Source organism: Saccoglossus kowalevskii, chromosome 14 (assembly GCF_978046115.1).
Source record: "Saccoglossus kowalevskii chromosome 14, keSacKowa6.1, whole genome shotgun sequence".
Lineage (NCBI taxonomy): Eukaryota > Metazoa > Hemichordata > Enteropneusta > Harrimaniidae > Saccoglossus > Saccoglossus kowalevskii.
In genome coordinates this window covers 35,001,793-35,029,085 of record NC_140654.1, presented here as the reverse complement: position 1 = coordinate 35,029,085, position 27,293 = coordinate 35,001,793, and the positions used below count along the sequence as shown (strand labels likewise).

The 27,293-nt window shown below is 37.0% G+C and overlaps 1 protein-coding gene across 1 annotated transcript; it reads left to right on the top strand.

Moving 5' to 3' along the window:
• Positions 1 to 27,293, top strand: LOC102801675 (uncharacterized). The gene is made up of 10 exons (XM_085508179.1): positions 1 to 199; positions 1,843 to 2,007; positions 2,590 to 2,777; positions 3,433 to 3,583; positions 3,763 to 3,859; positions 4,168 to 4,330; positions 12,665 to 12,809; positions 25,087 to 25,261; positions 26,513 to 26,706; positions 26,796 to 27,293. The coding sequence occupies exons 1-10, from the start codon at positions 4 to 6 to the stop codon at positions 26,858 to 26,860; spliced, it is 1,539 nt and encodes a 512-aa protein (XP_085364305.1). The 5' UTR covers positions 1 to 3; the 3' UTR covers positions 26,861 to 27,293.

Sequence of the window (27,293 nt, the reverse complement as noted above, 5' to 3'; positions counted from 1 at the left end):
ACAATGACGGTCAAGGTAGTGTGTTGCATAGCCATACTTTTATCGATTTGCGGCGACATTTGTTGCGAGGATCCGCCAGAGCCATTTGAAGAACCCCCAGTTCGTTGGCCGGAAGATTTTTCTGAAGAAAAGAAATGGGTGGAAGATTTTCCTAATGTCGAAGGGGCATCTGATGAGGCACATAGACACAGACGAAACAGTGAGTATACAATTCAATTGGATCGCTTGTTGCCATTCATATTGAGTATTTATATGGACAAATCAATGATGTTTTTATGGGATTCATTATATTATTCAAATTGTAATTTAATTAGTTAATAGTTAATTTTAGTGTTATACTGCTGTTTGGTTGCAGTATTAACTATTGTTTTATTTGCCCTAAACTCACCCTAGTTCACATACTTTTCATTCATAGTTTTAACATGATGATCCTTTCCCTAACAATAGTTGATTAGCATAATATGAAGTTATACCACGGGGAAGTATGTTACAGTATTTTGAATATAACCCCACTATTAAACGACTTTTGTAGTCTAGAACGACAGGAAAAACGAAACAGAGTGGTCTACGTTTGTTGAGTGTAATGTTGTGTCTGCGGCTGACAACTCTCATTTGCATGATATCGAACGCCGTTTTGGCTTTTTGCCTCTTTAAAATCACATTTTGGTGAAGTGGCTAACCCCGGGGTTAGTATTCGACAATTTACAATTGTTTTCTGTATCAATATCTTACAGTGTTCAACCCAAAAGTTCACTTTTTCGTTTAAAGATAGTCCTAATGAATTGTGTAAACCAATTGGAATCATTTTTTAAATGACGGCCATTATTCCAATTCCGTAGTTGTCTGTTGCACTTTGTCCTTCCAATTGTTACATAGTCAGAGCAATAATTTCGAGGAAGCGCTGTCAGTGCTAGTGTTACAATTGTGTCATTTGACACCGATTACGTGTTGGTTTCCTTGCAGGTTATATGTACATCAATACTGCATTTGTTCTAGTGCCGTATATACGATTAGACATTGCTTCAGCCAATATTGCTAGATTCATAGTAAGGCCACACCGACTTAATTTTATGGATGACATCCGCGCGCGCATTAGTTTTCGCCTGTTCTAAAAAAAAATAATTCCGACGACGAGTCTCCACAGATCGGTTTTCTGTCCGGAACTTGCCGACTCATATTGTCGCAAAGCGCCGGCTTGTCATAAAACTCGTTTTCAACTACCTCAAAACCAATTTTGCCAATTTTGTCGTAAATAATCTTCTTATTGCCGGGAAGTCCAACATGGCGACTACGCCACCAAAATACGTGAGCATGAAAGTTCAGAGGTAAAACGGGGGGATTGTTGTAGACAGTAGAGAGGAGCAAGCAAGGACATTTTTGTATCATTGCAATATTTTGTTAATTATTGTCATAAAGTAGCGATATGTACATTCCGCCTTGACTTGTACTGAAAATGGTGTTCATGCTGTACCTTGAATGCAGTGTTTCTGACTGAAGGTACTTCATTATGACTACATGTACTAGAGCTTGTCTGAAATGGTTATACCTGTGATAGTAATACTGTACATCTGCATGTGCCTCCTACAAATAAAGACTTCTTGTTGTTTTGTTGATACACTGTGTTCTGTGGTTCAATTCGTAATACCAGCTTTTTGGGGGGGGGGGCAGGATTTTGTTTTCGCCATCTCGCATTAGTTTTGGGATTTCCATAAAGTTAAATCAGTGTGGCCTAACCATGTTATAATAGGTGACATTTCCACACTTCAACCTGTCACCTGAAGTCAACCGATGACAAGTGTGGGAATTCAAGACATACCTCAATTGTATTTGTTTTATCACCAGATATTCCGCACGATTACGCCCTCCTTATAGAAAACAGTCTAAGGTTTTATGAAGCCCAGCGTTCTGGAAAACTGTCCGACGATAACCGGATTAAATGGCGCGGCGATTCTGCTTTGGGTGACGTAGGTGACAATGGAGAAGATTTGACGGGTGGCTATTATGACGGTAAGTTGCCAACCAGCAAACCCATTTCAATAATATCTACTTTAAATAAAAAAAAATATCTATATCTATATTCAATGGCAGTTGAATCGAACCACGTAAATAACGAGCGGCATGACGTCATTTGTCAATTTTCAAATGTTATTCTATGGGGTAATATAAACCTTTCGTTTCATTTTGAATTGTGACGATGATTTGTAAACGGATTTGTGCCGAGAATATTACAACATCTTTGTTTCTGTCAGTAATATCTGAATAATTTTCTCAAAAAATATTATAAATTATTAAAGTATTAGTTAATTAGTTAAACACTGTATAGGTACTACACAGATGAAGGACATTGACCTGAAACGTGTACTTGGGAATGACAAGAACTACATTAACATTATTATAATAACAGCATAGACGAGTAAGTGTACATGTTAGTGTGGTGTCAACCCGGTGTCAACTATGTTGATATGTTGGAAGTGGGTTTGTACAGATTGAGCTGGAGCAGACATGTTGGCCCATTGTGAGTTGAATGAAGACATACATATCTAGAATACGAAGTATGTCTTTAACCATCAACCATGTTGTTATTCACAGCTGGGGACAACCTGAAATTCAATTTACCCATGGCATACAGTACTTCTGTTATTGGTTATTCATTAATGATATGGAAAGATGGTTATAAAGCAGCTGCTCAATATTGGAAAGCAATGGACATGATCAAGTGGGCATGCGACTATTTTATTAAGTGCTATGACAAAACGACCAATGTATATTACTATCAGGTATACAATTCGGCTTTTTCAACTTTTTCATTGTGCCCCCCCTATTTCTATTTTCATTCTATTCTGCTCCCCGAAGAGGGCATTTTGTGTTGCTGAAATGTCAGGATTTTAGTAACTGAGCAATATAGTGCATATATGCATATATGCCACATAATAATATATATATATATATATACTATATACATACATTGCTTATTCCACTCGAGACGTATATTACAATACAGTTGTAGTGACAGTAGTGATTTTTATTTGCATGTTATTGCATATATTTTACTGCCAATTTAATCTGCTTTGATGTGTCATTTCCCGTTGAGGGAAACAATTGTTGAAGTGAAATAATTTCTCTAATGAATCGAGATAGAGCTAATAGTTCTATATGTAAACTATCGTTTTAAATTCAAACAAGGTTTAGCTTAGACTGAAATCATAACAATCAGCCATTTTTTCTTCTCTACAAATTACAAAATCACTGTATGAATCCTTGTTGGACTAGAAAAGGGAGTGATACGCTATGGGTTTGTCTGCCAATGTAAATACATGTATATGACGTTAAATGTTATGTGAATAGGAATTATTTTATGTTTGTTCTTGTATACATTCCATTTTCATTGTCTTGAATGTGTTCTGTAAGATAACAATGACTTATTTTTTTCAGGTTGGAAATGATCATTCTGAGTGGCAACGTCCAGAAGATATGCAAGCACCAAGACCTGCATATAAATGTGATACTGATCACCCAGGATCAGATGTGGCAGGTGCTACTGCTGCTGCCTTGGCAACATGTGCTGCAGTGTGGAAAACAAGAGGTGAGACACAAAAACAGCATTTATGTTGGCGACGTATTTACTATTATCTACTGAGTCCAGATATCTCAATAATTTCACTAAATATTAGAACACTGTGTAATTCATAACTCATGAACCATCGTATAGCACACTGCTTCATGCCCTATTCCATTAACATGTTTTCAAATTTCATTAAATAGATCCCGATTATTCCACGGAGTGTAGATCATATGCCGAAAGTCTGTATGAATTTGCCATGACATATCGAGGGACATACCCTTCTATGTTATACTATATGTATGTATATTAATATATCATATGCATGTTACATTACATGTCATCAGAATCCGAGTACATCATCTTTAACATAACCAACATATTGTTCAGTTTGTAAATACAACACAGCACTAATTAAAAATAAATTCCTCAGTACTCATTTACTTTAACACCAAAGTTTAACAAGTAAGAGTAACAATGCGAAATGCACAAGCTTATTCGGCAAATTAAAATTGAACCAGTTTGTCCGGTAATATTAAAATGCGGTGGTCGTCGCGCAGAGCAAACCACCCAAATATATTTAATAACTTTTAACTGTTTTTTCATAGGTCTACAAGGTTTGGTGATGAGTTAGCATGGGCAGCAGGGCTACTCTACCTTGAAACTGAGAACACAACTTACCTCGATGATGCAGAAGAACTTTATGTGAATTATACACTGTATACACGTTCTTATGCATTTGGTTGGGGAGATGTTCGTGAAGCAGTGAAGGTAAAATATAACTTTCTTTCTATGGGATTTTTTTTTTCTTTTAATTGATATAATTTATCCAAAATTCTGGTAGCGATTTAGTGTATATATGTTCGGAAAAAACAGAGACAATAAATTCGCCAACTAATCCGTGCCTTAATCTGATTTGTACCATTCTACTGATGTTTTGCATTAACGAATAAATGTTTTCAAATAAACCCTTCAAAACCACAAAATATACCTCAATGACTCATCAAATACATGGATTTACAATACACGTGTACCTATTATGTATTGTATTATGTACCATCTGATTCTATTTTTTCCTTTTTATCGCTATAACTAAAGCTTAACTAAATCTAATTACATTTATTTAACTAATTGAGCAATAAGGCATAATGAAATATATGCAAAACGTTGTGATATGCTTTAATAACTCATGTGAGACAATATTGTGTCTGATACGTGGCAAATTGGTTAGCGTGTCCGTTCATATTCAAAAAGATTGTCTGTTCAACTCTCATAGTTGGCAAACTTAACAGACTCGTTACTATTTGGGAGAATGGCGTCCTTTCGGATAGGACGTAAAGATGTTGATTGTATGTGCTAAAGATTTCTAACTCAACCTGCATTTGTGGATTACATTGCTATCGGAATGTTTAGTCAGAGGCGATTTACTTAATCAAAACATTTCAGATTATCCTACAGTATATAAGTGTTTTTTACTGATACAATGAATTCTTATTCTATGTATGGTCTTTATTCACAAATATTATATTATATTCGGCCCATAAAGTGATTACAAAACAAAGAACATTTGTGCGTTTGTATAGTAAATATTACAATAAACCTAACATTTAATGTATGAAATACATATTCACCAAGACGTTTCAAAATGACATCGTCATGTGATTTCATTAAAAGAGTAACCGGGTAAGATATCTATTACGAAATTCGTTATAAAAAGGGCAGACTAACAGGAAGTGGTACTCATCTTCTATTTGGTTTGTTTCACAAAGTTGACATATCCTTTGGTTTCTTTTGATTGCCCCTCTGCCTACTTCAATGCGAAGACAGTGTGCCGAGCAGCGAAAGCGTGATAAGACATTTTTGTGTGAAATAACAGTTATGCAAGTAATATATTTCTCTAATGTTAGATTTGTTTTAAATTCACGATATGTATCTAATTTAGTCATGGTACAAATATCACTAAACCACTTACTGTACAAATTATTTTTGAAATCTTTCGCAAAACATTTCCAAGATTAAATTGATATTACCAACTTCTTGGGAATACCAAAAATGGTCAAGATTGCATAAAGACAGCAATCTTTTAACTTCTGCAACCCACGTACCTTTTGATCGTACCCCAGGTTCTTCTATGGTATACAACATTTCATAACATTTACGTGGACATATTGATAATTTTAGCCCAGTACTTCACACAACGTTTGGCTGTATAAAACCAGATTGGGTATCTGCCACATTCCCCCAAGACACTGTTATTCGGTGGTCTATTTGACACACCAAGGAAATGCCTACAGAATAAATACTGAACTCTTTCAAGACAGTGATATTTTTTGAACCCCCAGATTTCTGATCTATATGTCAGTATTGGCAATATCATTGAATCAAATATTTAAAAAAAAATACTTCATATGTTAAAGGCCAGACTTTGTTGGTGTTTCTAAATATTGTGAAAATTGTTTTTTTTTTTTTTTTTTTTTTTTTTTGCTTGTTGGGCTAAAAGTTTAGTGGCAGACGACCATTGCAATATACATGAAAACAATACACCTAGATATTTGTAGTAAGAAACTACTTCTATGTGTTTACCGTCATAAAACCACTTTTCATGCTTTGACAAAAGGCCGCCGTTTTTAAATTATTTTTGTCTTTTCTAGGTTTACGGTCATTTCCCATTTGTCACAATATGCTCTTAAGGCGTTTAATAGTCGCTGGAGCCCCATAACATTGTCTGAAAAGATGGCAACATCATCTGCAAATAGCAAACAGAATAGTTCCAAATCTGGGTACAGTTGAACGCCATGCTGTTCAGTTTGTTCCCTTACTAACTCATTGATAAAAAATGAAAATCGAAACGAGCTCAGCATACAGCCCTGGCGTTTTACACTAAAAAAAACTCAGTTAATCCACTCCCAGTTCTGACACGATTTCACGTTAGAATACATACTAAACAAGATTTTAAACATTTTGCCCCTCACACCTCCTTTAAGTAAAGTATACCAAAGCCTCTGTCTTTCGACAGTATCGAAGGCCTTGGGAAAATCGACGAATGCACAGTAGAATTTGCCACGCTTTTTTGGAAGATATGTTTGCACTAATGATTGCAGTACAAATATACTGTTAAAAGTGGAATAACCTTTTTTGAATCCGGCTTGTGATTCGTCAATTTTTCCAAGGGCCCGGCCCAAAAACATAGACGTCTATTCAAAGTGGAGATGAATATTTTCCCCAAAACACTTAGTAAGGAGATGGCTCTGTAATTTCCGGGGTCGTTCATGGAACCTTTTTTGTATATGGGAATAATTATTGCTTTTGACTACTCACATGGACATTTGCCAGAATCAAAAATATGATTAAACAGAATACTTATTCATGGGACTATTTTCTTCGATGCCTCCTTAAAAAATTCCCCAATAAGCTCATCAGGTCCGGCTGATTTGCCATTTTTGAGACATCGAATACTTTCATGGATTTCCTCTTCGATAATAGGACCATTTAAAATGTTCCAATCAATTTTAATTTTAGTACCAGGGAGGAGATCATCTACGGAATCAAACATCTTTTACAAGTCACTTGCTAGAGCAAATTCTCCCTCTTTGGGAACGAATAAATTACTAAAACCATTGGTCGGATGTGATAACTCCACGCGATCTACCCAAACTCGTCAAACAGTTAATGCGCCGAAGGGTTGACCAGGACAATTTAGTATCGGTGGCCACGAGCCCAGATTTTAGGTGGTTTATATAATCTCTCTTTTTGGTGCAACATTCATTTTTAAACTGTTCACGAATTGCCTGGTATTCTTGTAAGTTTAGTGAAATATTTGTATTGCGGAACTTACGTAATGATTTGTACATTTATTTTTAATTCTCTTAAAACTGAGAATCAAACTATTGAGATTGCGTTGTTGGCGAATTAGTTATGTGCTTTATCATATGACATTTCGATGCTGCCAATCGGAACTCATTTTCTATGATAACTTTAGACTTGATACCTCTAACATTCCACGGTATAAAACGCATATCATGTGTTGGTGAGCCTTGGCCAGCATCCTAGCTTGAATCAATGTTAATGTCATCAGTATTTACTGGTTCATCAGCTGCGCGGGATAGTCGATTTTGAAGACGTGTTCTTGGCCCTGTTCTATGTAGCACTGGTTTTTGTTTCCGTTCTGTGTTCCTGTGTCCACAATGATGACAAATTTCCCGGATTTGTAATATCCCTTTTTCCCTTGACTTTTAAGCTTGGATAATTTCTCTCGTTGACGGCGAGTCAAATCGTTACCAATTCCAATTCCTTCCTTTTTCAACACAGGGCGGGCAGCAAGTGATACAATCTTTAATTTAATAATTATTGATAGCGTGCGTCCTGGTTCAGGTCTATTTGGTACGCGATGGGCCCTTACGATATCGCGCTTAACCCACATCTTCCTTTTCACATACACGTTTAGTATATTAACTTTTCTAAACATTTTTCGGGCGACTCTCCCTTCTCTTCCGCGATACAATATAGTCGGACATTGTCTCGTCTTGAGAAAGATTCCTGCCTGTCAGCATCCTCATCCAAGATACTCAGGCGTTCAGTAATTTCATCTAATTTTTTATTAGTGGCAGACACGTCGATGTCATTTATATTACATGCTTCGTGAGATTTGTTAACATCATTTTCTAATTTTTAAACCGTTTTCTTCAAAGCTGAAACTTAGCCATCTAGATGAGAGTAGCTTTCTTGCTTTTGTTTAATTTTTTTTAGTTCTTGTCTGATTTCACAGCCGTTTCGTTTTTTTTTTCTTTAAGAAGGTCGCTTTTAATTTCTTGCATAGCCTTTATAATTTCTTGTTTGGGTCCCGGGTTTTTTTCGATATTACCCGCGTACAAGAGCAGAGCAATAATACCTGGATGTTTTGTTTTTTTAAATGTTCACCTTGGCAATTTGCCAATGCTGTATTTAAAGTCAAGGTCATTGACTGGTTGACTGGTCTTGTTACGTAATGAGAGACACGTGTAAACGGTATTATGTATGACGTTACGTTCGTTCAAACCTAACAATAGAATATGTGGCCGAGCTTTCATCTCCGTCATATCATCAAAAGCAAAACTTTAATTTTCTATTTGTTGCTTCAAGCCATGAATAAGTACACAATCTTGTGTTCAGTAGCAAAGATCTACCGCCAAGAGTCAAACTTATAACAAACATACAACAAATCGTCCAATATGAAAAGTCGTTCATTGGCGACCATGTTGTTTCAGACATATAGCTTCCGTCCAGCAGGAAAGACTTCCAACTTATAGGTTGGCAAAATACCCCAATAACAGCTCTCCACTGATTTACTTCTACTCCCATAGTTAAAGTAGACTAAATTCACTTTTTTACAGTCAAGTAAAACTTCATATATACTCACACTCTGGAAAAAAACGTGAATTTTGTCGGAGCACGCATTTATTGACATAGTTGTAGTCACGTGACCATCCGTGAATTCATAGTAGATACCACGACTTTAAATAATGAATATAACTAAACAGTTCTATTTTTTAACTTTAAACAATGACAATAACAAAGTTTCAAGCTCCCATGTGATCTATTTCATTATAATGTAACAAAATACTCTGAGGGGGATAAGTGAAACATGTTTGGTCATACATTTGGGCTCATGAACTAGGCCACGTTTGGTCAAATCAAGAATAAAAGAACATCCATACTTTGTAGATCAACTGCAGGGCAGTTCCCCTAATTGGAAACTAATAGTGCTGCCAGACTTCATTTTTGTTACCCAAAACAAAATAAAAATAACACGTACGAGTACATGTACAGTACAACACAAATTGAATTGTTTCATTAATAAATAGTGTTTTTTAGCCTCAAATAAGTTATGGTATTTGTGTGCAATCATATTCGTTTTTGAGTACTTTAATAACTATTAACTTTTAAAGTGGTTCAAAGCGAACATAATATTCACTAGACTGAACCAGATTAACGTCTATATCCATTCCGATGATTGCATTGGCTGCATTCTAATATTCAAAACAATCTGTCTGCTCCAGTCCAAGATAGGATATACTTTAACAAAAATATCAATATGCGTAAAATACAACGAAGTCTGTAACACCTTATGTACTTTTCACAGTGATTTTTATTCCTATTCAAATTCCACACGTCTTTCAACATGATTATAAAACGCGTAAATGATTTACAAATTCAGCACAGCATTGGGTAAAGCCTGCCATGCATGATACTCACAGCGATCTTCTGTTATTCATGTATGCACGCCCACCTTATTCCCGCCTTCTTTTCCCAGTCTTTGCTGGAATTCCCTTCAAATGGTGTTCGATAGCGCTCACGCGTTTGAGTTGTGACCATGTTAAATCCCAGTTATTCAAGTAGGTTTGATATAGTAGTGTTACTTGTACTTGTTTTAACTGTGATGCCATTAGAAACCACTGAAGGGACATTTTTTGCAAAATATTCTTCACTTAGTTTTGTGCTATTACATTTACAGGATAAATATGTTGTACAATTTGTTATTTTTTCCAGTGCAAAATATTTTTGCTTTTCAATTCTGTCATCGCCAACCCATTCTAAATCTTGATTTAGACACAATTGCACAGGCGATGTGGTCCTACCCAAGCCCAATGTTACATCAAATGTGATATGAAAACTAAGGGTCGAGTGGTCGCCACTTCCTTGAAAATTATGACGAATGACGCGCATTATTATGGGAAGTGACACGTGAAACAATAAGGCTTAGCCTCTTAAGATGGTAACATATTAGATATTTTACCCAGGGCCCCCAGTAAGATATTATCTTGTACCGTAATTACTGAGATTCACTTTAATAGAAATTTTAATTTTATTAGAGAACGCTTTAATTTTAATAGAAGCTGGACGCAACCCCGCGGCCATCTTTTTTTACTTGCAAGTGATTTAAGGTAGCGGGACTATTATTTGCATGCTTGTTTTCATCTTCTAATTGTGACTAAATGACTACAAATAGACCTGGGAAAGTATATATTTTTAGAATCGCCAGACTTCAAGCTTTTCACAAGTGTATTTTGCATGCCCGTATCTGCATTCTACGACGCGTTACTCAATCAAAGGTGGAAAATTACTTTTTCTGTAAAAAAAAAAAAATTACGCATTTATGCTGGCGATAAGAAGTATTTTTTTTTACTTTTCCTAGTTGTTCAATAGTCTGGTAAATTGAATGTGTCTGGTTAGTTTTATTCAAGCAACGCATTTTAAAAAATAGTGTCCTGAATTTCAATTACTGTTTTAGTCGCATTGCCCCCAACTCAAACCACAACTCGTTGGTAAATAATCGATGAAATAGTTTGTCTGGACACATTCAAGTTCCTCTCATTGTCAACTTAAAGCTGTGAAAATTTTGTGTTAATCCGACGACAATAAGTATACGTTATTTTTTGTTGAAGACCTTGTATTTTGAAAAACATAAACTCCTAGAAAACGTCCATGAAGTAACAGCAAAGATTTTCAAGCTTGTTTATCGGCACAATCAATTTGTTTTCCCATCAAGGTCTGCTTTACCATGTGTAGGGACATCCAAATGTGTAAGGTTATTGGAAACCAAAAAAATAAAGGAATGGGATAGCTATAATTGGATAAATTCGGCATATGAAAACACAAAAATCAATGATTTGTTTCAGTGGCTGTGTGGAAACGCTCATTGTGTGTCAGATAGCTACTGATAACACATCCTAACATTGCGTTGTCTTGAGTTTATCTTTGAAACTTATAGGCACACAGATTAAACCTGTGTTGTTGATTTTGGAAAACACTACTGAGGCTGCCTTGCTTCCCTTCAGAAAATCTACATTTTAACCAACTTACATGACATTCTATGTTATATTGACTTTATCATATGAACGTTTATGGTGCATTTCATCAATTAATAAATAAATGTGAAAATCGTAATTTTCAACACAAATAATAGTCTCGCTACCTTAATATACAGCATCATTATGTGGTTTTACATACTAATCTTTCAATTGTGTTATAATTTTTATATTTCGGCGATGGTCTTAATTACACAGGTTATGTTGTTTTAAAACGAACGATAGTTACAGCTATTGCCGGTTTAACATGCACTAACATAAGTGATACGTTTATCCAATAGTGTTCTGTACTCTTTGACGAGGGACTCACTTTTTTTCTTGTTGCGCGTTTCTTTGTTACGATTTTTCCATCAAGAATCACTGGAGTGTCGCGCTCTATGCGCAATAGCAAAAAACTATAAACGCGCAAAAAATATAAATTCGGGAATCAGGAATTGGCATAACAGCCGACACCTGACATCACGGCAAACGTCCTGAAATGAACTAGATTGGGTTTGCCGGTATATGTACTTATTATATTGGGAATTTATTTGGGTTATTTGGGTCCGTTGCAGTCACAGTTATTATGATATAGGAAACACATTGACTATCGTATAATATTTAATAAGATACCACATTATAAGTTATAGGTGTAGCAATTTACAAACAATCATTCAGTGAATGCCTAGATAACGTTTAACAATACTTCAAACAAATTAGTTTTAATTTGTAGATAGAAACCCTTCTGAAATTTCTGTTTTTTCTTTGTTCTGGTCGTGCACACATCTGAAACATTGATAAAATGAAGCAAACACCACAGCACTTTTAGTAAATATAATGTATTCCAAAAACGTGGTGTTTGATACAGTATTGAAAACGTGATTGCTATATTTCCCAATGAAAAAGGTGAAATTCATGATTTGTTTGTTTTTGTTCATATATTATTTCATGAAGTGTCATAAATTAACATCACAAACATATCCACAATTACAAATATAGATGGAAGGAAATGTGATCGATGATCAATTTTTAACAAACAGTTAGACATTGGATACAGTAATTTGAGAATCCTTTGCAAAATGTGTCTCACCCATGTCCATAGAACAGTTGACAAAAAATGGAATGCTACATCCAACGGTACGCATCAACATAATTGTCTTCCCTGTATTTGTGTCTTACAGTGATACACAGGTACATTAAATTATATTAAGTTTAAAGGAATAAGTATCAGATTTGTCCGTATAATCAACTAGTTTCAAATTATTTGTTTTTAATTACACAGGTGCTTTTATGGCGAGCTACAAATGATGAGAAATATAGCAGTAAAGTAGGGAAGTACTTAGATCCGTGGATGCCTGGAGTGAGGATGCGATATACAGCTGGGGGAATGGCATATCGTCATAAATGGGGATCATTAAGATATTCTTGTAAGAAATATAATCATTGTAAAGTGTATATAAACATATTTCAATAACGATCGGTGAGAACAGTTAGGTCAGAAATTATATTACAAATCAGGATAATATGGTATAGCATAGATTTGTGCATATCGTATACCAATGAAAAGGACAAGTCACCAGTCACGTCGTAGCCATGAGTATTTTCAATGCACACATTTATATGAATCGCAACTTTACAAATAACACGTGTGAGCAATGTGAAAATGCTGCATATAAACAAATAATTTATGTTTAATATTTTTTAATGCAAAGACTTTTGAAACTGACAGAGCGTTGTCTATATGCAGGCTATGAGACCTTATAACTGTGTGTCTAGGTGAAAGAATGACAGAATGTTATGAGACCCTTATAACTGTATATCTAGGTGAAAGAATGACAGAATGTTATGAGAACTTACAACTGTATATTTAGGTGAAAGAATGACAGAATGCTATGAGACCTTACAACTGTATATCTAGGTGAAGGAATGACAGAATGCTATGAGACCTTACAACTGTATATCTAGGTGAAAGAATGACAGAATGTTATGAGACCTTACAACTGTATATCTAGGTGAAGGAATGACAGAATGTTATGAGACCCTTATAACTGTATATCTAGGTGAAGGAATGACAGAATGCTATGAGACCTTACAACTGTATATCTAGGTGAAAGAATGACAGAATGTTATGAGAACTTACAACTGTATATCTAGGTGAAAGAATGACAGAATGCTATGAGACCTTACAACTGTATATCTAGGTGAAGGAATGACAGAATGGTATGAGACCTTACAACTGTATATCTAGGTGAAAGAATGACAGAATGCTATGAGACCTTACAACTGTATATCTAGGTGAAGGAATGACAGAATGCTATGAGACCTTACAACTGTATATCTAGGTGAAAGAATGACAGAATGTTATGAGACCTTACAACTGCATATCTAGGTGAAGGAATGACAGAATGTGATGAGACCTTACAACTGCATATCTAGGTGAAGGCATGACAGAATGTTATGAGACCTTACAACTGTATATCTAGGTGACAGGATGTTATGAGACCTTACAACTGTATATCTAGGTGAAGGAAGACAGAATGCTATGAGACCTTACAACTGCATACCTAGGTGAAAGAATGACAGAATGTTGAGACCCTTACAACTGCATATCTAGGTGAAGGAATGACAGAATGTTATGAGACCATACAACTGCATATCTAGGTGAAAGAATGACAGAATGCTAGGAGACCTTTACAACTGTATATCTAGGTGCAGGAATAACAGAATGTTATGAGACCTTACAACTGTATATCTAGGTGAAGGAATGACAGAATGTTATGAGACCTTACAACTGTATATCTAGGTGCAGGAATAACAGAATGTTATGAGACCTTACAACTGCATATCTAGGTGAAGGAATGACAGAATGTTATGAGACCTTACAACTGCATATCTAGGTGAAGGAATGACAGAATGTTATGAGACCTTACAACTGCATATCTAGGTGAAGGAATGACAAGAGGCTATGAGACCTTACAACTGCATATCCAGGTGAAGGAATGACAGAATGTTATGAGACCTTACAACTGCATATCTAGGTGAAGGAATGACTAGAGGCTATGAGACCTTACAACTGCATATCTAGGTGAAGGAATGACAGAATGTTATGAGACCTTACAACTGCATATCTAGGTGAAGGAATGACAGAATGTTATGAGACCTTACAACTGCCTATCTAGGTGAAGGAATGACAGAATGTTATGAGACCCTTACAACTGCATATCTAGGTGAAAGAATGACATATGTTATGAGACTCTTAAAACTGTATATCTAGGTGAAGGAATGACAGAATGTTATGAAACCTTACAACTGTATATCTAGGTGAAGGAATGACAGAATGCTATGAGACCTTACAACTGTATATCTAGGTGAAAGAATGACAGAATGTTATGAGACCTTACAACAGCATATCTAGATGAAGGAATGACAGAATGTTATGAGACCTTACAACTGCATATCTAGGTGAAGGAATGACAGAATGTTATGAGACCTTACAACTGCATATCTAGGTGAAGGAATGACAGAATGTTATGAGACCCATACATCTGTATATCTAGGTGAAGGAATGACAGAATGCTATGAGACCTTACAACTGTATATCTAGGTGAAGGAATGACAGAATGTTATGAGACCTTACAACTGCATATCTAGGTGAAGGAATGACAAGAGGCTATGAGACCTTGCAACTGCATATCTAGGTGAAGGAATGACAGAATGTTATGAGACCTTACAACTGCATATCTAGGTGAAGGAATGACAAGAGGCTATGAGACCTTACAACTGCATATCTAGGTGAAGGAATGACAAGATGCTATGAGACCTTACAACTGTATATCTAGGTGAAGGAATGACAGAATGTTATAAGACCTTACAACTGCATATCTAGGTGAAGGAATGACAGAATGTTATGAGACCCTTACAAGTGTATATCTAGGTGAAGGAATGACAGAATGTTATGAGACCTTACAACTGCATATCTAGGTGAAGGAATGACAAGAGGCTATGAGACCTTGCAACTGCATATCTAGGTGAAGGAATGACAGAATGTTATGAGACCTTGCAACTGCATATCTAGGTGAAGGAATGACAAGAGGCTATGAGACCTTACAACTGCATATCTAGGTGAAGGAATGACAAGATGCTATGAGACCTTACAACTGTATATCTAGGTGAAGGAATGACAGAATGTTATAAGACCTTACAACTGCATATCTAGGTGAAGGAATGACAGAATGTTATGAGACCCTTACAACTGTATATCTAGGTGAAGGAATGACAGAATGTGATGAGACCTTACAACTGCATATCTAGGTGAAGGCATGACAGAATGTTATGAGACCCTACAACTGTATATCTAGGTGACAGGATGTTATGAGACCTTACAACTGTATATCTAGGTGAAGGAAGACAGAATGCTATGAGACCTTACAACTGCATACCTAGGTGAAAGAATGACAGAATGTTGAGACCCTTACAACTGCATATCTAGGTGAAGGAATGACAGAATGTTATGAGACCATACAACTGCATATCTAGGTGAAAGAATGACAGAATGCTAGGAGACCTTTACAACTGTATATCTAGGTGCAGGAATAACAGAATGTTATGAGACCTTACAACTGTATATCTAGGTGAAGGAATGACAGAATGTTATGCGACCTTACAACTGTATATCTAGGTGCAGGAATAACAGAATGTTATGAGACCTTACAACTGCATATCTAGGTGAAGGAATGACAGAATGTTATGAGACCTTACAACTGTATATCTAGGTGAAGGAATGACAGAATGTTATGAGACCTTACAACTGTATATCTAGGTGAAGGAATGACAGAATGTTATGAGACCTTACAACTGTATGTCTAGGTGAAGGAATGACAAGAGGCTATGAGACCTTACAACTGCATATCCAGGTGAAGGAATGACAGAATGTTATGAGACCTTACAACTGCATATCTAGGTGAAGGAATGACTAGAGGCTATGAGACCTTACAACTGCATATCTAGGTGAAGGAATGACAGAATGTTATGAGACCTTACAACTGCATATCTAGGTGAAGGAATGACAGAATGTTATGAGACCTTACAACTGCCTATCTAGGTGAAGGAATAACAGAATGTTATGAGACCCTTACAACTGCATATCTAGGTGAAAGAATGACAGAATGTTATGAGACTCTTAAAACTGTATATCTAGGTGAAGGAATGACAGAATGTTATGAAACCTTACAACTGTATATCTAGGTGAAGGAATGACAGAATGCTATGAGACCTTACAACTGTATATCTAGGTGAAAGAATGACAGAATGTTATGAGACCTTACAACAGCATATCTAGATGAAGGAATGACAGAATGTTATGAGACCTTACAACTGCATATCTAGGTGAAGGAATGACAGAATGTTATGAGACCTTACAACTGCATATCTAGGTGAAGGAATGACAGAATGTTATGAGACCCTTACATCTGTATATCTAGGTGAAGGAATGACAGAATGCTATGAGACCTTACAACTGTATATCTAGGTGAAGGAATGACAGAATGTTATGAGACCTTACAACTGCATATCTAGGTGAAGGAATGACAAGAGGCTATGAGACCTTGCAACTGCATATCTAGGTGAAGGAATGACAGAATGTTATGAGACCTTACAACTGCATATCTAGGTGAAGGAATGACAAGAGGCTATGAGACCTTACAACTGCATATCTAGGTGAAGGAATGACAAGATGCTATGAGACCTTACAACTGTATATCTAGGTGAAGGAATGACAGAATGTTATAAGACCTTACAACTGCATATATAGGTGAAGGAATGACAGAATGTTATGAGACCCTTACAACTGTATATCTAGGTGAAGGAATGACAGAATGTTATGAGACCCTTACAACTGTATATCTAGGTGAAAGAATGACAGAATGTTATGAGACCTTACAACTATATATCTAGGTGAAAGAATGACAGAATGTTATGAGACCTTACAACTGCATATCTTGGTGAAGGAATGACAGAATGTTATGAGACCTTACAACTGTATATCTAGGTGAAGGAATGACAGAATGTTATGAGACCCTTACAACTGTATATCTAGGTGAAAGAATGACAGAATGTTATGAGACCTTACAACTGTATATCTATGTGAAAGAATGACAGAATGTTATGAGACCTTACAACTGCATATCTAGGTGAAGGAATGACAGAATGTTATGAGACCTTACAACCGTATATCTAGGTGAAGGAATGACAGAATGTTATGAGACCTTACAACTGTATATCTAGGTGCAGGAATAACAGAATGTTATGAGACCTTACAACTGCATATCTAGGTGAAGGAATGACAGAATGTTATGAGACCTTACAACTGCATATCTAGGTGAAGGAATGACAGAATGTTATGAGACCTTACAACTGCATATCTAGGTGAAGGAATGACAAGAGGCTATGAGACCTTACAACTGCATATCCAGGTGAAGGAATGACAGAATGTTATGAGACCTTACAACTGCATATCTAGGTGAAGGAATGACTAGAGGCTATGAGACCTTACAACTGCATATCTAGGTGAAGGAATGACAGAATGTTATGAGACCTTACAACTGCATATCTAGGTGAAGGAATGACAGAATGTTATGAGACCTTACAACTGCCTATCTAGGTGAAGGAATGACAGAATGTTATGAGACCCTTACAACTGCATATCTAGGTGAAAGAATGACATATGTTATGAGACTCTTAAAACTGTATATCTAGGTGAAGGAATGACAGAATGTTATGAAACCTTACAACTGTATATCTAGGTGAAGGAATGACAGAATGCTATGAGACCTTACAACTGTATATCTAGGTGAAAGAATGACAGAATGTTATGAGACCTTACAACAGCATATCTAGATGAAGGAATGACAGAATGTTATGAGACCTTACAACTGCATATCTAGGTGAAGGAATGACAGAATGTTATGAGACCTTACAACTGCATATCTAGGTGAAGGAATGACAGAATGTTATGAGACCCATACATCTGTATATCTAGGTGAAGGAATGACAGAATGCTATGAGACCTTACAACTGTATATCTAGGTGAAGGAATGACAGAATGTTATGAGACCTTACAACTGCATATCTAGGTGAAGGAATGACAAGAGGCTATGAGACCTTGCAACTGCATATCTAGGTGAAGGAATGACAGAATGTTATGAGACCTTACAACTGCATATCTAGGTGAAGGAATGACAAGAGGCTATGAGACCTTACAACTGCATATCTAGGTGAAGGAATGACAAGATGCTATGAGACCTTACAACTGTATATCTAGGTGAAGGAATGACAGAATGTTATAAGACCTTACAACTGCATATCTAGGTGAAGGAATGACAGAATGTTATGAGACCCTTACAAGTGTATATCTAGGTGAAGGAATGACAGAATGTTATGAGACCTTACAACTGCATATCTAGGTGAAGGAATGACAAGAGGCTATGAGACCTTGCAACTGCATATCTAGGTGAAGGAATGACAGAATGTTATGAGACCTTGCAACTGCATATCTAGGTGAAGGAATGACAAGAGGCTATGAGACCTTACAACTGCATATCTAGGTGAAGGAATGACAAGATGCTATGAGACCTTACAACTGTATATCTAGGTGAAGGAATGACAGAATGTTATAAGACCTTACAACTGCATATCTAGGTGAAGGAATGACAGAATGTTATGAGACCCTTACAACTGTATATCTAGGTGAAGGAATGACAGAATGTGATGAGACCTTACAACTGCATATCTAGGTGAAGGCATGACAGAATGTTATGAGACCCTACAACTGTATATCTAGGTGACAGGATGTTATGAGACCTTACAACTGTATATCTAGGTGAAGGAAGACAGAATGCTATGAGACCTTACAACTGCATACCTAGGTGAAAGAATGACAGAATGTTGAGACCCTTACAACTGCATATCTAGGTGAAGGAATGACAGAATGTTATGAGACCATACAACTGCATATCTAGGTGAAAGAATGACAGAATGCTAGGAGACCTTTACAACTGTATATCTAGGTGCAGGAATAACAGAATGTTATGAGACCTTACAACTGTATATCTAGGTGAAGGAATGACAGAATGTTATGCGACCTTACAACTGTATATCTAGGTGCAGGAATAACAGAATGTTATGAGACCTTACAACTGCATATCTAGGTGAAGGAATGACAGAATGTTATGAGACCTTACAACTGTATATCTAGGTGAAGGAATGACAGAATGTTATGAGACCTTACAACTGTATATCTAGGTGAAGGAATGACAGAATGTTATGAGACCTTACAACTGTATGTCTAGGTGAAGGAATGACAAGAGGCTATGAGACCTTACAACTGCATATCCAGGTGAAGGAATGACAGAATGTTATGAGACCTTACAACTGCATATCTAGGTGAAGGAATGACTAGAGGCTATGAGACCTTACAACTGCATATCTAGGTGAAGGAATGACAGAATGTTATGAGACCTTACAACTGCATATCTAGGTGAAGGAATGACAGAATGTTATGAGACCTTACAACTGCCTATCTAGGTGAAGGAATAACAGAATGTTATGAGACCCTTACAACTGCATATCTAGGTGAAAGAATGACAGAATGTTATGAGACTCTTAAAACTGTATATCTAGGTGAAGGAATGACAGAATGTTATGAAACCTTACAACTGTATATCTAGGTGAAGGAATGACAGAATGCTATGAGACCTTACAACTGTATATCTAGGTGAAAGAATGACAGAATGTTATGAGACCTTACAACAGCATATCTAGATGAAGGAATGACAGAATGTTATGAGACCTTACAACTGCATATCTAGGTGAAGGAATGACAGAATGTTATGAGACCTTACAACTGCATATCTAGGTGAAGGAATGACAGAATGTTATGAGACCCTTACATCTGTATATCTAGGTGAAGGAATGACAGAATGCTATGAGACCTTACAACTGTATATCTAGGTGAAGGAATGACAGAATGTTATGAGACCTTACAACTGCATATCTAGGTGAAGGAATGACAAGAGGCTATGAGACCTTGCAACTGCATATCTAGGTGAAGGAATGACAGAATGTTATGAGACCTTACAACTGCATATCTAGGTGAAGGAATGACAAGAGGCTATGAGACCTTACAACTGCATATCTAGGTGAAGGAATGACAAGATGCTATGAGACCTTACAACTGTATATCTAGGTGAAGGAATGACAGAATGTTATAAGACCTTACAACTGCATATATAGGTGAAGGAATGACAGAATGTTATGAGACCCTTACAACTGTATATCTAGGTGAAGGAATGACAGAATGTTATGAGACCCTTACAACTGTATATCTAGGTGAAAGAATGACAGAATGTTATGAGACCTTACAACTATATATCTAGGTGAAAGAATGACAGAATGTTATGAGACCTTACAACTGCATATCTTGGTGAAGGAATGACAGAATGTTATGAGACCTTACAACTGTATATCTAGGTGAAGGAATGACAGAATGTTATGAGACCCTTACAACTGTATATCTAGGTGAAAGAATGACAGAATGTTATGAGACCTTACAACTGTATATCTATGTGAAAGAATGACAGAATGTTATGAGACCTTACAACTGCATATCTAGGTGAAGGAATGACAGAATGTTATGAGACCTTACAACCGTATATCTAGGTGAAGGAATGACAGAATGTTATGAGACCTTACAACAGCATATCTAGATGAAGGAATGACAGAATGATATGAGACCTTACAATTGTATATCTAGGTGAAGGAATGACAGAATGTTATGAGACCTTACAACTGTATATCTAGGTGAAGGAATGACAGAATGTTATGAGACCTTACAACAGCATATCTAGATGAAGGAATGACAGAATGCTATGAGACCTTACAATTGTATATCTAGGTGAAGGAATGACAGAATATTATGAGACCTTACAACTGTATATCTAGGTGAAGGAATGACAGAATGTTATGAGACCTTACAACTGTATATCTAGGTGAAAGAATGACAGAATGCTATGAGACCCTTACAACTGTATATCTAGGCGAAGGAATGACAGAATGTTGAGACCCTTACAACTGTATATCTAGGTGAAGGAATGACAGAATGTTATGAGATCTTACAACTGCATATCTAGGTGAAGGAATGACAAGAGGCTATGAGACCTTGCAACTGCATATCTAGGTGAAGGAATGACAGAATGTTATGAGACCTTGCAACTGCATATCTAGGTGAAGGAATGACAAGAGGCTATGAGACCTTACAACTGCATATCTAGGTGAAGGAATGACAAGATGCTATGAGACCTTACAACTGTATATCTAGGTGAAGGAATGACAGAATGTTATAAGACCTTACAACTGCATATCTAGGTGAAGGAATGACAGAATGTTATGAGACCCTTACAACTGTATATCTAGGTGAAGGAATGACAGAATGTGATGAGACCTTACAACTGCATGTCTAGGTGAAGGCATGACAGAATGTTATGAGACCTTACAACTGTATATCTAGGTGACAGGATGTTATGAGACCTTACAACTGTATATCTAGGTGAAGGAAGACAGAATGCTATGAGACCTTACAACTGCATACCTAGGTGAAAGAATGACAGAATGTTGAGACCCTTACAACTGCATATCTAGGTGAAGGAATGACAAGAGGCTATGAGACCTTACAATTGCATATCCAGGTGAAGGAATGACAGAATGTTATGAGACCTTACAACTGTATATCTAGGTGAAGGAATGACAGAATGCTATGAGACCTTACAACTGCATACCTAGGTGAAAGAATGACAGAATGTTGAGACCCTTACAACTGCATATCTAGGTGAAGGAATGACAGAATGTTATGAGATCATACAACTGCATATCTAGGTGAAAGAATGACAGAATGCTAGGAGACCTTTACAACTGTATATCTAGGTGCAGGAATAAAAGAATGTTATGAGACCCTTACAACTGTATATCTAGGTGAAGGAATGACAGAATGTTATGAGACCTTACAACTGTATATCTAGGTGAAGGAATGACAGAATGTTATGAAACCTTACAACTGTATGTCTAGGTGAAGGAATGATAGAATGTTATGAGACCTTACAACTGCATATCTAGGTGAAGGAATGACAAGAGGCTATGAGACCTTACAATTGCATATCCAGGTGAAGGAATGACAGAATGTTATGAGACCTTACAACTGCATATCTAGGTGAAGGAATGACTAGAGGCTATGAGACCTTACAACTGCATATCTAGGTGAAGGAATGACAAAATGTTATGAGACCTTACAACTGCATATCTAGGTGAAGGAATGACAGAATGTTATGAGACCTTACAACTGCATATCTAGGTGAAGGAATGACAGAATGTTATGAGACCCTTACAACTGTATATCTAGGTGAAAGAATGACAGAATGTTATGAGACCCTTAAAACTGTATATCTAGGTGAAGGAATGACAGAATGTTATGAAACCTTACAACTGTATATCTAGGTGAAGGAATGACAGAATGCTATGAGACCTTACAACTGTATATCTAGGTGAAAGAATGACAGAATGTTATGAGACCTTACAACAGCATATCTAGATGAAGGAATGACAGAATGTTATGAGACCTTACAACTGCATATCTAGGTGAAGGAATGACAGAATGTTATGAGACCTTACAACTGTATATCTAGGTGAAGGAATGACAGAATGTTATGAGACCTTACAACAGCATATCTAGGTGAAGGAATGACAGAATGTTATGAGACCTTACAACAGCATATCTAGGTGAAGGAATGACAGAATGTTATGAGACCTTACAACTGCATATCTAGGTGAAGGAATGACAAGAGGCTATGAGACCTTGCAACTGCATATCTAGGTGAAGGAATGACAGAATGTTATGAGACCTTACAACTGCATATCTAGGTGAAGGAATGACAAGAGGCTATGAGACCTTACAACTGCATATCTAGGTGAAGGAATGACAAGATGCTATGAGACCTTACAACTGTATATCTAGGTGAAGGAATGACAGAATGTTATAAGACCTTACAACTGCATATCTAGGTGAAGGAATGACAGAATGTTATGAGACCCTTACAACTGTATATCTAGGTGAAGGAATGACAGAATGTGATGAGACCTTACAACTGCATATCTAGGTGAAGGCATGACAGAATATTATGAGACCTTACAACTGTATATCTAGGTGACAGAATGTTATGAGATCTTACAACTGTATATCTAGGTGAAGGAAGACAGAATGCTATGAGACCTTACAACTGCATACCTAGGTGAAAGAATGACAGAATGTTGAGACCCTTACAACTGCATATCTAGGTGAAGGAATGACAAGAGGCTATGAGACCTTACAACTGTATATCTAGGTGAAGGAATGACAGAATGTTATGAGACCATACAACTGCATATCTAGGTGAAGGAATGACAGAATGTTGAGACCCTTACAACTGTATATCTAGGTGAAGGAATGACAGAATGTTATGAGACCATACAACTGCATACCTAGGTGAAAGAATGACAGAATGTTGAGACCCTTACAACTGCATATCTAGGTGAAGGAATGACAAGAGGCTATGAGACCTTACAACTGCATATCTAGGTGAAAGAATGACAGAATGCTAGGAGACCTTTACAACTGTATATCTAGGTGCAGGAATAACAGAATGTTATGAGACCTTACAACTGTATATCTAGGTGAAGGAATGACAGAATGTTATGAGACCTTACAACTGTATATCTAGGTGAAGGAATGACAGAATGTTATGAGACCTTACAACTGTATATCTAGGTGAAGTAATGACAGAATGTTATGAGACCTTACAACTGTATATCTAAGTGAAAGAATGACAGAATATTATGAGACCTTACAACTGTATATCTAAGTGAAGGAATGACAGAATGTTATGAGACCTTACAACTGTATATCTAGGTGAAGGAATGACAGAATGTTATGAGACCTTACAACTGTATATCTAAGTGAAGGAATGACAGAATGTTATGAGACCTTACAACTGTATATCTAGGTGAAGGAATGACAAAATGTTATGAGACCTTACAACTGTATATCTAGGTGAAGGAATGATAGCAGGCTTTGAGTATAATATTTAGTGTGACGTTACGACACTAGTGATTAGCTTATTGTTAGAAGGTTGTGAAACGAATGCATTAGAGTATGGAGTGAGTCTATCTAGAGTCATGAAGATTGTGAGTTTAAGTCACGTGGTCGACTGCACATGTGAAAAGAAAAGTAATTAGTAGTTGCCCGTTAGTGACATTCAGAGCTTGGAATATGGCGTCAAGTCAGAACGGATGTAAAACTACTGGTTCTGTGTGGTTTAGTGAATGTATAAAAGCAGCCTCTCTATTGCCACAGGATGAGTGTTCATAATTGTTAATATATAACAGAAGATGGCTGCATTGGCTTTTGAGTTACAGTGATTCAGTTCACTTAATAAGGATACCCTGGCCTCTCTAAACTTGGTCAGCGAATAATTAAATAAATCTTGGATGTAGTTGAAGATATCACGGCAGCCTGTGAAACTATACAATACAATATTGCAGACGTATATTGGACAAGCTTTGACATATCCACTATGTACAACTCTAGTTTTTTTTCACATCCATATGTTTCTTCTTTTTATCAAGCTGCCAATGCATTTATTGCACTACTTGCAGCCGAATCGGGAATCAATCCTGATGGTAACTATACAGACTTTGCTTGTAATCAAATTAATTACATATTAGGAGAGAATCCAAACGATCAGAGTTATGTTATTGGCTATGGAAACAATTATCCTAAACAACCTCATCATCGTGCAAGGTAAGTTATGCCACATTATGTGGTTTAGCTAATAACTACTTATTAGATATAAGTAAGAACACTTATATGCATACACTATTTTTCAATTGTCAATTTTACAATACATGGTTAGTACCAAAAATAATTACGATTATGAAGTTCAATTAGAACTAATCTGAAATACCACAACACAATATAACGCTAGACTGACAAGGTCGCATGAGTTGCGCCCTCCACGGTGCTCAAAACCCTCTGATGCTATTCGGCTGGCGAGGGCACCACTTACTCCTACATGTCAGGCTAAATATAACATTACATTGTTTCCCTTCACCGCGACACAATCTACCGCCTTCATGTTTACATGGGTTTCCCTTCACCGCGACACAATCTACCGCCTTCATGTTTACATGGGTTTCCCTTCACCGCGACACAATCTACCGCCTTCATGTTTACATGGGTTTCCCTTCACCGCGACACAATCTACCGCCTTCATGTTTACATGGGTTTCCCTTCACCGCGACACAATCTACCGCCTTCATGTTTACATGGGTTTCCCTTCACCGCGACACAATCTACCGCCTTCATGTTTACATGGGTTTCCCTTCACCGCGACACAATCTACCGCCTTCATGTTTACATGGGTTTCCCTTCACCGCGACACAATCTACCGCCTTCATGTTTACATGGGTTTCCCTTCACCGCGACACAATCTACCGCCTTCATGTTTACATGGGTTTCCCTTCACCGCGACACAATCTATCGCCTTCATGTTTACATGGGTTTCCCTTCACCGCGACACAATCTACCGCCTTCATGTTTACATGGGTTTCCCTTCACCGCGACACAATCTACCGCCTTCATGTTTACATGGGTTTCCCTTCACCGCGACACAATCTACCGCCTTCATGTTTACATGGGTTTCCCTTCACCGCGACACAATCTACCGCCTTCATGTTTACATGGGTTTCCCTTCACCGCGACACAATCTACCGCCTTCATGTTTACATGGGTTTCCCTTCACCGCGACACAATCTACCGCCTTCATGTTTACATGGGTTTCCCTTCACCGCGACACAATCTACTGCCTTCATGTTTACATGGGTTTCCCTTCACCGCGACACAATCTACCGCCTTCATGTTTACATGGGTTTCCCTTCACCGCGACACAATCTACCGCCTTCATGTTTACATGGGTTTCCCTTCACCGCGACACAATCTACCGCCTTCATGTTTACATGGTTCTGTACTGTCTTCATTCAAATTTGTCAATAGTTCATGTCCAGCAAAATTCCAGCCATGTACACCTTCTGAGAGTTTCGGTTTGGAAGGTGATAACCCTAATGAACTGACTGGTGCCTTGGTTGGTGGTCCTGATGCAAATGACTTTTGGGAAGACAGTAGATACGACTATGAACAGAATGAAGTTGCATGTGACTATAATGCAGGATTTCAAGCTACTCTGGCAGGTATTGTATTAGTTTAAGTTATTGGAAACTAACTTTAGTATTTTATTCACTTATTGATTCATTTATATGTCCACTTTTTTATATTGAAGGCTTGATGTCAATGGAAGCAAGAGGTATTCTTCCAGATTCTTGTAAAGTCTTAGCGGGTGTTTAATTTCAGTATATGGTATATATCAACCTGATCTCTCTTCAGAAAATAAAACTTTTATTTCAAGTCATATTTAACAAGTTGGACATTTTTTCATGTATTCAGTAAATTCAATAAAGTGAATTGTTATATTCATCATTATCAGATACAGATTTGACAAGATAAATGAAATGAAAGGATGGCTCGAAAAGTCTCAGCAATAATATACTTTTTAGACAGGTTGTTGCTGGCACTTTGATTGCCTGGCAGTAAAAGTGTGAAGAACTGCTATGTGAGCCTTGGGTCACAGGTCACCTCTGTGACATGTAGGACACAGGTCATCTTTGTGATGTGGCGTGGAGCCACCACGGGTCACAGGTCATCTCTGTAATGTGATTATGGGAAAGCTAATAAATATCTTGAATAATTGTGTAGCAATTACTACAACTATTTAAACAGA